This window comes from Pecten maximus, chromosome 1 (genome assembly GCF_902652985.1).
Source record: "Pecten maximus chromosome 1, xPecMax1.1, whole genome shotgun sequence".
Lineage (NCBI taxonomy): Eukaryota > Metazoa > Mollusca > Bivalvia > Pectinida > Pectinidae > Pecten > Pecten maximus.
Window position 1 is genome coordinate 6,756,586 of NC_047015.1, and position 13,433 is coordinate 6,770,018.

Genomic DNA, 13,433 nt, shown 5'->3' on the forward strand with positions numbered 1-13,433 from the left:
AGTGAGTATGATCTATATATAGTGAGGTTCTGTTCCTCCTGTGTAGCCTACAGAGTGAGTATGATCTATATAGATCGAGGTTCTGTCCCTCCTGTGTAGCCTACAGAGTGAGTATGATCTATATAGATCGAGGTTCTGTCCCTCCTGTGTAGCCTACAGAGTGAGTATGATCTATATAGAGTGAGGTTCTGTCCCTCCTGTGTAGCCTACAGAGTGAGTATGATCTATATAGATCGAGGTTCTGTCCCTCCTGTGTAGCCTACAGAGTGAGTATGATCTATATAGAGTGAGGTTCTGTCCCTCCTGTGTAGCCTACAGAGTGAGTATGATCTATATAGATCGAGGTTCTGTCCCTCCTGTGTAGCCTACAGAGTGAGTATGATCTATATAGAGTGAGGTTCTGTCCCTCCTGTGTAGCCTACAGAGTGAGTATGATCTATATATAGTGAGGTTCTGTCCCTCCTGTGTAGCCTACAGAGTGAGTATGATCTATATATGTAGAGCGAGGTTCTGTTCCTCCTGTGTAGCCTACAGAGGGTTATTTTTTATTTCTTATCTGCACAATCAGTAACCAGTTTTGTAACAACACCAAACACCCCGTTTACCAGTCCATCTGTAATATCAACATTTTTTGTCAGCATTACACGTGCTCCTACTGCAAGCCAAAGTGATTGTTGGAGAGTACGTGATCCTTTCTTTTCAGGCACGGATTCATTTTTCGTCATTTTTCCGTTACGTTCATCTTTTGTCCAATTCTCTGCTTCAATGCAAACAGGTGCCTCACACATATGTTCTAACATTATACAGATATAGGTTCTCTGTTCTAACATTATACAGATATAGGTTCTCTGTTCTAACATTATACAGACATAGCTTCTCTGTTCTAACATTATACAGACATAGCTTCTCTGTTCTAACATTATACAGATATATATAAGCTTCTCTGTTCTAACATTACATAGATATCTGACATACATACATCTCCATCATTTCCTGTCACAATGTGTTTCCTCCCCAGGTATTGCGGTTGTATTGGAGGATGTGATGAAATGCTGTCCGAAGCCTTGAATCTTAACAGGAACATGAGTAAGTAATGATGTAGTATTCCTAGAAAACAAATGTGGAATATTGTAAAACATAACATGTTCATGTATTTTATTGTTATACATGTATTTGTACACGTTTAGTTTTGTTAGCTCACCTGCCGGAAGGGCAAGTGAGCTTATGCCGTGGCGCGTCGTCCGTCGTCCGTCCGGCGTCAACTTTTCCATTCAAGCAACTTCTTCTCAATAACCAAAAGGCCCAGAGACCTAATATTGGGCCTGTAGCATGCTGGGGTGAAGGGCTACCAAGTTTGTTCAAATGAATAAAGTTGACCTTCATTCAAGGTCACGGGTCAAAAAGGCTAAAATCTTTAAACGACTTCTTCTCAATAACCAAGAGTCCCAGGGAGTTGATATTGGGTCTGTAGCATGCTGGGGTGAAGGGCTACCAAGTTTGTTCAAATGAATGACCTTGACTATCATTCAAGGTCACAGGGGTCAAATATGCTTAAAAATCTTTAAACGACTTCTTCTAAATAACCAAGAGTCCCAGGGAGTTGATATTGGGTCTGTAGCATGCTGGGGTGAAGGGCTACCAAGTTTGTTCAAATGAATGACCTTAACCTTCATTCAAGGTCACATAAGTCAAAAAGGCTAAAATCTTTAAACGACTTCTTCTCAATAACCAAGAGTCCCAGAGACCTAATATTTGGCCTGTAGCATGCTGGGGTAAAGGGCTACCAAGTTTGTTGTTGAAATGAATGACCTTGACCTTCATTCAAGGTCACAGGAGTCAAAAAGGCTAAAATCTTTAAACAACTTCTTCTCAATAACCAAGAGTCCCAGGGAGTTGATATTGGGTCTGTAGCATGCTGGGGTGAAGGGCTACCAAGTTTGTTCAAATGAATGACCTTGACCTTCATTTAAGGTCACAGGAGTCAAAAAGGCTAAAATCTTTAAACAACTTCTTCTCAATAACCAAGAGTCCCAGGGAGTTGATATTGGGTCTGTAGCATGCTGGGGTGAAGGGCTACCAAGTTTGTTCAAATGAATGACCTTGACCTTCATTCAAGGTCACAGGAGTCAAAAAGGCTAAAATCTTTAAACAACATCTTCTCAATAACCAAGAGTCCCAGGGAGTTGATATTGGGTCTGTAGCATGCTGGGGTGAAGGGCTACCAAGTTTGTTCAAATGAATGACCTTGACCTTCATTCAAGGTCACAGGAGTCAAAAAGCCTAAAATCTTTAAACGACTTCTTGTCAATAACCAAGAGTCCCAGAGACCTAATATTTGGCCTGTAGCATGCTGGGGTGAAGGGCTCCCAAGTTTGTTCAAATGAATGGCCTTGACCTTCATTCAAGGTCACAGGAGTCAAAAAGGCTAAAATCTTTAAACAACTTCTTCTCAATAACCAAGAGTCCCAGGGAGTTGATATTGGGTCTGTAGCATGCTGGGGTGAAGGGCTACCAAGTTTGTTCAAATGAATGACCTTGACCTTCATTCAAGGTCACAGGAGTCAAAAGGGCTAAAATCTTTAAACAACTTCTTCTCAATAACGAAGAGTCCCAGGGAGTTGATATTGGGTCTGTAGAATGCTGGGGTAAAGGGCTACCAAGTTTCTTCAAATGAATGACCTTGACCTTCATTCAAGGTCACAGGAGTCAAAAAGGCTAAAATCTTTAAATGACTTCTTCTCAATAACCAAGAGTCCCAGGGAGTTGTTATTGGGTCTGTAGAATACTGGGGTAAAGGGCTATCAAGTTTGTTCAAATGAATGACCTTAACCTTCATTCAAGGTCACATAAGTCAAAAAGGCTAAAATCTTTAAACGACTTCTTCTCAATAACCAAGAGTCCCAGAGACCTAATATTTGGCCTGTAGCATGCTGGGGTAAAGGGCTACCAAGTTTGTTGAAATGAATGACCTTGACCTTCATTCAAGGTCACAGGAGTCAAAAAGGCTAAAATCTTTAAACAACTTCTTCTCAATAACCAAGAGTCCCAGGGAGTTGATATTGGGTCTGTAGCATGCTGGGGTGAAGGGCTACCAAGTTTGTTCAAATGAATGACCTTGACCTTCATTTAAGGTCACAGGAGTCAAAAAGGCTAAAATCTTTAAACAACTTCTTCTCAATAACCAAGAGTCCCAGGGAGTTGATATTGGGTCTGTAGCATGCTGGGGTGAAGGGCTACCAAGTTTGTTCAAATGAATGACCTTGACCTTCATTCAAGGTCACAGGAGTCAAAAAGGCTAAAATCTTTAAACAACATCTTCTCAATAACCAAGAGTCCCAGGGAGTTGATATTGGGTCTGTAGCATGCTGGGGTGAAGGGCTACCAAGTTTGTTCAAATGAATGACCTTGACCTTCATTCAAGGTCACAGGAGTCAAAAAGCCTAAAATCTTTAAACGACTTCTTGTCAATAACCAAGAGTCCCAGAGACCTAATATTTGGCCTGTAGCATGCTGGGGTGAAGGGCTATCAAGTTTGTTCAAATGAATGGCCTTGACCTTCATTCAAGGTCACAGAAGTCAAAAAGGCTAAAATCTAAACGACTTCTTCTCAATAACCAAGAGTCCCAGAGACCGAATTTTTGGCCTGTAGCATGCTGGGGTAAAGGGCTCTCAAGTTTGTTGAAATGAATGACCTTGACCTTCATTCAAGGTCACAGCAGTCAAAAAGGCTAAAACCTTTAAGCGACTTCCTCTCAATAACCAAGCGTCCAAGGGAGTTGATATTTGGTCTGTAGCATGCTGGGGTGAAGGGCTACCAACTTTGTTCAAATGAATGACCCTGACTCACATCCAAGGTCACGTCGATCAAGTATGCTTAAATCTTTAAATGACTTTTAGTGAATAGCTTAAGTGCCGAGAGACATTATATTGGTCATGTAGCATGCTTTCAAATAACTGCAGGATCCATATATGAAAAGATCACTGCATTGCAGGTGAGCGATTTGGGCCCATTGGGCCCTTGTTTCTTTTGCTTGGCAACTGTAGACACCATTTCTCGGGAGAACATATTGCTGCTTTTATATCAAAGATGTTCTTACAAACAGTCATTACAGCATTTGTACTGGGGAATTTAAAAGAAAAACTAGTAGGCCATATTTATTATAAAATTAACAGTTTATTTCCCTGACAATATTTATTATAGAATTAACGGTTTATTTCCCTGACCACTGGTACAGTAGCTATTGTTATGAGGAAGCTAATTGATTTTAATCATTACTTCATAGAAATACAACAGCAATTATATAATGCAATTTACTGGTAACAATTGATGCTACACTCTTTCTTAGGTTCCAGTCAAAGGCCTGCTACATTATCTAACCAGACAAATCTATCAGATAGTGGTATAGGTTCAACATACAACTCCCAGGCCAGTGGTAGAACCAACAACAGACCATCACAGTCTACCCAGAGACAAAATATATCAACATACAACAGTAGTACGAACAACAATACCCAGACAGGAAATGGTGTACAGGGAGGTAACTCTCGTGTTCCCCTGGTGTCAGTGTCACCATTCAACAGAAATACATCTGCTCCAGCAGCTAGTGGCGGTAATGCTATTGTATGTTCCTGTGGAGACGATGCTTTGTTACTAACAGTGCGCAAAGAGGGACCCAACACAGGTAAGTTATAAAGGTATCTGTTCATCGGGTCTGTAAGTTCTCAGGGATCAGTGGTTATTACAGTGTCAGGTCAGCAAGCTCTCGGGGATCAGTGGTTACAGAGTCAGGTCTGCAAGCTCTCGGGGATCAGTGGTTACAGAGTCAGGTTGGTAAGCTCTCAGGGATCAGTGGTTACAGAGTCAGGTCTGTAAGCTCTCAGGGATCAGTGGTTACGGAGTCAGGTCTGTAAGCTCTCAGGGATCAGTGGTTACAGAGTCAGGTCTGCAAGCTCTCAGGGATCAGTGGTTACGGAGTCAGGTCTGTAAGTTCTCAGGGATCAGTGGTTACAGAGTCAGGTCTGTAAGCTCTCGGGGATCAGTGGTTACGGAGTCAGGTCTGTAAGCTCTCAGGGATCAGTGGTTAAAGAGTCAGTTGATAGTCCTACTAATTATAAAACTGAAAACAGATATAAGCTATGTATTGACACTCTAGTGTTTGTATCTAATGACACTCTAGTGTTTGTATCTATTGACACTCTAGTGTTTGTATCTATTGACACTCTAGTGTTTGTATCTAATGACACTCTAGAGCTAGTATCTATTGACACTCTAGAGCTAGTATCTATTGATACTCTAGTGTTTGTATCTAATGACACTCTAGTGTTTGTATCTATTGACATTCTAGAGTTTGTATCTAATGATACCCTAGTGTTTGTATCTATTGACACTCTAGTGTTTGTATCTATTGACATTCTAGTGTTTGTATCTATTGACACTCTAGTGTTTGTATCTATTGACACTCTAGAGCTAGTATCTATTGACATTCCAGTGTTTGTATCTATTGACACTCTAGTGTTTGTATCTATTGACATTCTAGTGTTTGTATCTATTGACACTCTAGTGTTAGTATCTAATGACATTCTAGTGTTTGTATCTATTGACATTCTAGTGTTAGTATCTATTGACATTCTAGTGTTAGTATCTAATGACATTCTAGTGTTAGTATCTATTGACATTCTAGTGTTTGTATCTATTGACACTCCAGTGTTTGTATCTATTGACATTCTAGTGTTTGTATCTATTGACACTATAGTGTTTGTATCTATTGACATTCTAGTGTTGGTATCTATTGACATTCTAGTGTTTGTATCTAATGACACTCTGGTGTTTGTATCTATTGACACTCTAGTGTTTGTATCTATTGACATTCCAGTGTTTGTATCTATTGACATTCTAGTGTTTGTATCTATTGACATTCTAGTGTTTGTATCTATTGACATTCTAGTGTTTGTATCTATTGACATTCTAGTGTTTGTATCTATTGACACTCCAGTGTTTGTATCTATTGACATTCTAGTGTTTGTATCTATTGACATTCTAGTGTTTGTATCTATTGACACTCCAGTGTTTGTATCTATTGACATTCCAGTGTTTGTATCTATTGACATTCTAGTGTTTGTATCTATTGACATTCTAGTGTTTGTATCTATTGCCATTCTAGTGTTTGTATCTATTGACATTCTATAAATAAGGAAGGTAGAGCCAACGTCAGTTCAGGTAGGTGGGTCCTTCAGCGGGGTGCTTAAAGAAACTTCTTCTCAAGACCTAAATAAGGTAGAATTAAATACTCTTCATAGATGGGAGGGTCTTAAGGTGCTTTACCAAAATTGTGATTTTAATGACCCTGGGGTCTCAAGTTTGCCCCTTTACTATAGTTAATATAAGAAAATCACATTTTTGATTGTCATTTGTTTGATTTCTGTTGGAATTCATTCTAACTTTGTTAACACAATCAGCATGTTAACACTATCAGCATTGGATGACAGTTTCATGGTATGCACATGTTGGCCCTTACTAGCCCCCTTGACTGATAGGTGGAGCCAAAAAGGGCCAATTAAATTAACATGAATATATCAAAACTCAGGTGACCGTTAAGGCCCATTGGCCTCTTGTTTAAAGTCCTTCTTCGTTAAGGACGACAGGATTTTGTCCATATTTGGTTCCAACCATTGTTGGGATGGGAAACTGAAAAAGTAGAAAATATTTGAGAAAAAAACCACCTTAAATGAGAGTATTTTGCCTCGATTAAATATCCACTCTGGTCCTCTTGTTGTCTTAACTCTAATGGTTGTAACTGATTCTGAACTTCATGGCATGCTTACATTGATCGTATTTTTCTGGAATCAGTATTATTGGTCTAATGTCAGTGTTACTTAGAAAAGAATTTTAACTTAAACTTCACATGTACCAGGTATATATGTTATAAAACTTCACATGTACCAGGTATATATGTTATAAAACTTCACATGTACCAGGTATATATGTTATAAAACTTCACATGTACCAGGTATATATGTTATAAAACTTCACATGTACCAGGTATATATGTTATAAAACTTCACATGTACCAGGTATATATGTTATAAAACTTCACATGTACCAGGTATATATGTTATAAAACTTCACATGTACCAGGTATATATGTTATAAAACTTCACATGTACCAGGTATATATGTTATAAAACAACCTTAAGTGCTTTATTCCTGTGATATTAAATGTTATATGATAAAAATCACAATCACACAAAATGATAATTGGTAACAGCTTTGTCCTTTTCTTACCCAATATGACTCAGTTTGATGTAGTAATAGTCAGGTGCAGGGTTTGTTTTATCTTGTTTATGGAGGAATCTGCTCCGTCAAAACATTCATTGATACATTGTTGTAATACTGTATATCTATACCAATTCATTCTTTCAGGTCGACAGTTCTATAAATGTGGATCATCTAAATGTAACTTTTTTCTTTGGGCTGATGAGACACCTGACATTGATGGAGGAGGGGGTGGAGGGGGTAACACCACTCACAACAGGTACAGTAGTACATCCCAACATTTACATCTGTATGGAGGAGGGGGTGGAGTGGGTAACACCTCTTACAACAGGTACAGTAGTACATCCCAACATTTACATCTGTATGGAGGAGGGGGTGGAGTGGGTAACACCTCTTACAACAGGTACAGTAGTACATCCCAACATTTACATCGGTATGGAGGAGGGGGTGGAGGGGGTAACACCACTTACAACAGGTACAGTAGTACATCCCAACATTTACATCTGTATGGAGGAGGGGGTGGAGTGGGTAACACCACTTACAACAGGTACAGTAGTACATCCCAACATTTACATCTGTATGGAGGAGGGGGTGGAGTGGGTAACACCACTTACAACAGGTACAGTAGTACATCCCAACATTTACATCTGTATGGAGGAGGGGGTGGAGGGGGTAACACCTCATACAACAGGTACAGTAGTACATCCCAACATTTACATCTGTATGGAGGAGGGGGTGGAGGGGGTAACACCACTTACAACAGGTACAGTAGTACATCCCAACATTTACATCTGTATGGAGGAGGGGGTGGAGTGGGTAACACCACTTACAACAGGTACAGTAGTACATCCCAACATTTACATCTGTATGGAGGAGGAGGTAACACCACTAACAACAGGTACAGTAGTACATCCCAACATTTACATCTGTATGGAGGAGGGGGTGGAGTGGGTAACACCACTTACAACAGGTACAGTAGTACATCCCAACATTTACATCTGTATGGAGGAGGGGGTGGAGTGGGTAACACCACTTACAACAGGTACAGTAGTACATCCCAACATTTACATCTGTATGGAGGAGGGGGTGGAGGAGGTAACACCACTTACAACAGGTACAGTAGTACATCCCAACATTTACATCTGTATGGAGGAGGGGTGGAGTGGGTAACACCACTTACAACAGGTACAGTAGTACATCCCAACATTTACATCTGTATGGAGGAGGGGGTGGAGGGGGTAACACCACTTACAACAGGTACAGTAGTACATCCCAACATTTACATCTGTATGGAGGAGGGGGTGGAGGAGGTAACACCACTTACAACAGGTACAGTAGTACATCCCAACATTTACATCTGTATGGAGGAGGGGGTGGAGGGGGTAACACCACTTACAACAGGTACAGTAGTACATCCCAACATTTACATCTGTATGGAGGAGGGGTGGAGTGGGTAACACCACTTACAACAGGTACAGTAGTACATCCCAACATTTACATCTGTATGGAGTGGGTAACACCACTTACAACAGGACAGTAGTACATCCCAACATTTACATCTGTATGGAGGAGGGGGTGGAGTGGGTAACACCACTTACAACAGGTACAGTAGTACATCCCAACATTTACATCTGTATGGAGGAGGGGGTGGAGGGGGTAACACCACTTACAACAGGTACAGTAGTACATCCCAACATTTACATCTGTATGGACGAGGGGGTGGAGTGGGTAACGCCTTTTACAACAGGTACAGTAGTACATCCCAACATTTACATCTGTATGGAGGAGGGGGTGGAGTGGGTAACACCTCTTACAACAGGTACATGTACAGTAGTACATCCCAACATTTACATCTGTATGGAGGAGGGGGTAACACCTCTTACAACAGGTACAGTAGTACATCCCAATATTTACATCTGTATGGAGGAGGGGGTGGAGGGGGTAACACCTCTTACAACAGGTACAGTAGTACATCCCAACATTTACATCTGTATGGAGGAGGGGGTGGAGGGGGTAACACCACTTACAACAGGTACAGTAGTACATCCCAACATTTACATCTGTATGGAGGAGGGGGTGGAGTGGGTAACGCCTTTTACAACAGGTACAGTAGTACATCCCAACATTTACATCTGTATGGACGAGGGGGTGGAGTGGGTAACGCCTTTTACAACAGGTACAGTAGTACATCCCAACATTTACATCTGTATGGAGGAGGAGGTAACACCACTAACAACAGGTACAGTAGTACATCCCAACATTTACATCTGTATGGAGGAGGGGGTGGAGTGGGTAACACCACTTACAACAGGTACAGTAGTATATCCCAACATTTACATCTGTATGGAGGAGGGGGTGGAGTGGGTAACACCACTTACAACAGGTACAGTAGTATATCCCAACATTTACATCTGTATGGAGGAGGGGGTGGAGGGGGTAACACCACTTACAACAGGTACAGTAGTACATCCCAACATTTACATCTGTATGGAGGAGGGGGTGAAGGGGGTAACACCACTTACAACAGGTACAGTAGTACATTCCAACACTTACATCTGTATGGAGGAGGGGGTGGAGTGGGTAACACCACTTACAACAGGTACAGTAGTACATCCCAACATCTACATCTGTATGGAGGAGGGGGTGGAGTGGGTAACACCACTTACAACAGGTACAGTAGTACATCCCAACATTTACATCTGTATGGAGGAGGGGGTGGAGGAGGTAACACCACTTACAACAGGTACAGTAGTACATCCCAACATTTACATCTGTATGGAGGAGGGGGTGGAGTGGGTAACACCTCTTACAACAGGTACAGTAGTACATCCCAACATTTACATCTGTATGGAGGAGTGGGTAACACCACTTACAACAGGTACAGTAGTACATCCCAACATTTACATCTGTATGGAGGAGGGGGTGGAGGAGGTAACACCACTTACAACAGGTACAGTAGTACATCCCAACATTTACATCTGTATGGAGGAGGGGGTGGAGTGGGTAACACCACTTACAACAGGTACAGTAGTACATCCCAACATTTACATCTGTATGGAGGAGGGGGTGGAGTGGGTAACACCTCTTACAACAGGTACAGTAGTACATCCCAACATTTACATCTGTATGGAGGAGGGGGTGGAGGAGGTAACACCACTTACAACAGGTACAGTAGTACATCCCAACATTTACATCTGTATGGAGGAGGGGGTGGAGTGGGTAACACCACTTACAACAGGTACAGTAGTACATCCCAACATTTACATCTGTATGGAGGAGGGGGTGGAGGAGGTAACACCACTTACAACAGGTACAGTAGTACATCCCAACATTTACATCTGTATGGAGGAGGGGGTGGAGTGGGTAGCACCACTTACAACAGGTACAGTAGTACATCCCAACATTTACATCTGTATGGAGGAGGGGGTGGAGTGGGTAACACCACTTACAACAGGTACAGTAGTACATCCCAACATTTACATCTGTATGGAGGAGGGGGTGGAGGAGGTAACACCACTTACAACAGGTACAGTAGTACATCCCAACATTTACATCTGTATGGAGGAGGGGGTGGAGTGGGTAACACCACTTACAACAGGTACAGTAGTACATCCCAACATTTACATCTGTATGGAGTGGGTAACACCACTTACAACAGGACAGTAGTACATCCCAACATTTACATCTGTATGGAGGAGGGGGTAACACCTCTTACAACAGGTACAGTAGTACATCCCAACATTTACATCTGTATGGAGGAGGGGGTGGCGTGGGTAACACCTCTTACAACAGGTACAGTAGTACATCCCAACATTTACATCTGTATGGAGGAGGGGGTGGAGTGGGTAACACCACTTACAACAGGTACAGTAGTACATCCCAACATTTACATCTGTATGGAGGAGGGGGTGGAGTGGGTAACACCTCTTACAACAGGTACAGTAGTACATCCCAACATTTACATCTGTATGGAGGAGGGGGTGGAGTGGGTAACACCACTTACAACAGGTACAGTAGTACATCCCAACATTTACATCTGTATGGAGGAGGGGGTGGAGTGGGTAGCACCACTTACAACAGGTATAGTAGTACATCCCAACATTTACATCTGTATGGAGGAGGGGGTGGAGTGGGTAACACCTCTTACAACAGGTACAGTAGTACATCCCAACATTTACATCTGTATGGAGGAGGGGGTGGAGTGGGTAACACCACTTACAACAGGTACAGTAGTACATCCCAACATTTACATCTGTATGGAGGAGGGGGTGGAGTGGGTAGCACCACTTACAACAGGTACAGTAGTACATCCCAACATTTACATCTGTATGGAGGAGGGGGTGGAGTGGGTAGCACCACTTACAACAGGTATAGTAGTACATCCCAACATTTACATCTGTATGGAGGAGGGGGTGGAGTGGGTAACACCTCTTACAACAGGTACAGTAGTATATCCCAACATTTACATCTGTATGGCCATTATATATGCCTCTTGACAATAGTGTAATAATTGTCACTTTTAGGGGACTTATCTGGTAATAACTTTTAAATCGTGAAAGTTGCTGTATACCTTTATCATTGACAAAGATCAGTGTTCTGTCATTGGATCATTGTGATCTTGAACTAAAGGTAAAGGACAATTTTGTGTAAAAAAAAAAATCAGTGCCTAGTGAGAAGGGGAAACATGTTTTTATTAGCTCACCTGCCTGAAGGGTTTGTTCAAATGAATGACCTTGACCTTTAATTAAGGTAACAGGGTTCAAACACACTTACTGTAAATATTGGCGTATAATGCACACTTTTTAGCTCACCTGCCAGAAGGGCAAGTAAGCTTATACCGCGGTGTGGCGTCCGGCCGTCCCACTTCAAATTTTTCCTTTGAACAACTTTTTCTCAGTACCCAAAAGGCCCAGGGACTTGATTTTGGGACTGTAGCATGCTAGGGAGAAGGACTACCAAGTTTGTTCAAATGAATGACCTTGACCTACAATCAAGGTGACATGGGTCAAATAGGCTAAAATCTTCAAATGACCTCTCAAGAACCAAGAGGCCCAGGGACTTGATATTGGGCCTGTAGCATGCTGGAGTGAATGGCTTCCAAGTTTGTTCAAATGGATCAGTTGACTTACATTAAAGGTCACAGGGGTCAAATAGGTTTAAATCTTGAAACAATGATTTCTTGATAGCCAAGAGACCTGATATTAGGCCAAAAGTATGCTGGAATGAAAGTCTAGAAAATGTATTAACATGAATAAACCTAGCCTAATCTGATATTTGAATAAACTGGTTATCAGTATTGTATCTGCAGAAATGACCTAGATCAACTTAAGTTGCTGTAGAGCCAGAGGAGTGATACAGGCCCATTGGGCCTCTTGTTTTCTTACATTAACAGGTGAAATTTCACTGTGCACTATACGCAGGAACAAGCTTTTGTCAGTCAGATGCAAGGATGTCGTGAATATGATTTGAGTTTTGTAGTTGTCATTTCATTTGACAGTAGGATTTGATACTTAAATATAATAAGCATTTAATAAGTAGATATTGAATATAAAGGAAATAAATTGTTATTTTGAAGTTTAATTCCTTGAAATTGTATCGATTTATCATCAATAACATGGATTTATCTTTGTCGAGCCACTATGTTGCACACACATACGATCTCACTTGAGCAAGTAGTTGTATTCAGGTCCAATACAATGTATGATGGCTCAATTAACATCAAAGAAAACACAAAATGATATATCAGTACTTAGTTTATTCATAATTCTGAATGAATCACCATATAACTAATAATGTTCAACTTGTTAATTTACAAAAGCTGTAACAGCACACGCAGTCAGGCAAGGATTACACTAATACCTTAGTCTTGTGTGGCACTCGCTGACCAACTGGACCTATAAAATTACGATCTGACTGTGAAAACTGATTCATCGTCAGCACTGAAAAATCTGTCCTATATCGACATGTTTATTTCATTGAATTAAAAGTAGTGACCAGCCGCCGACAGCAGAATTGTTTCCGTACATGTACATACAAAATGGCAGCTAATATTACATTATGCAGCCTACTGGTACATTTGTACTCACCTTTCCAGTCAATCTTGTTATAAATAGGCCAAATTAGCTTTGTATATATCATGTACAGATACCACAAAAGATCA

At 41.2% G+C, this 13,433-nt stretch overlaps 1 protein-coding gene across 2 annotated transcripts in view; it reads left to right on the forward strand.

Moving 5' to 3' along the window:
* The window catches only part of LOC117323423 (DNA topoisomerase 3-alpha-like), a 59,654-nt gene that overhangs the window by 39,205 nt on the left and 7,016 nt on the right, over positions 1-13,433 (forward strand). For both annotated transcript variants that reach the window (XM_033878647.1, XM_033878653.1), the window contains exons 25-27: positions 1,019-1,086; positions 4,347-4,682; positions 7,421-7,532. In XM_033878647.1, coding sequence (XP_033734538.1) covers positions 1,019-1,086; positions 4,347-4,682; positions 7,421-7,532 — 516 coding nt within the window. The remainder of the gene's footprint in view (positions 1-1,018; positions 1,087-4,346; positions 4,683-7,420; positions 7,533-13,433) is intronic.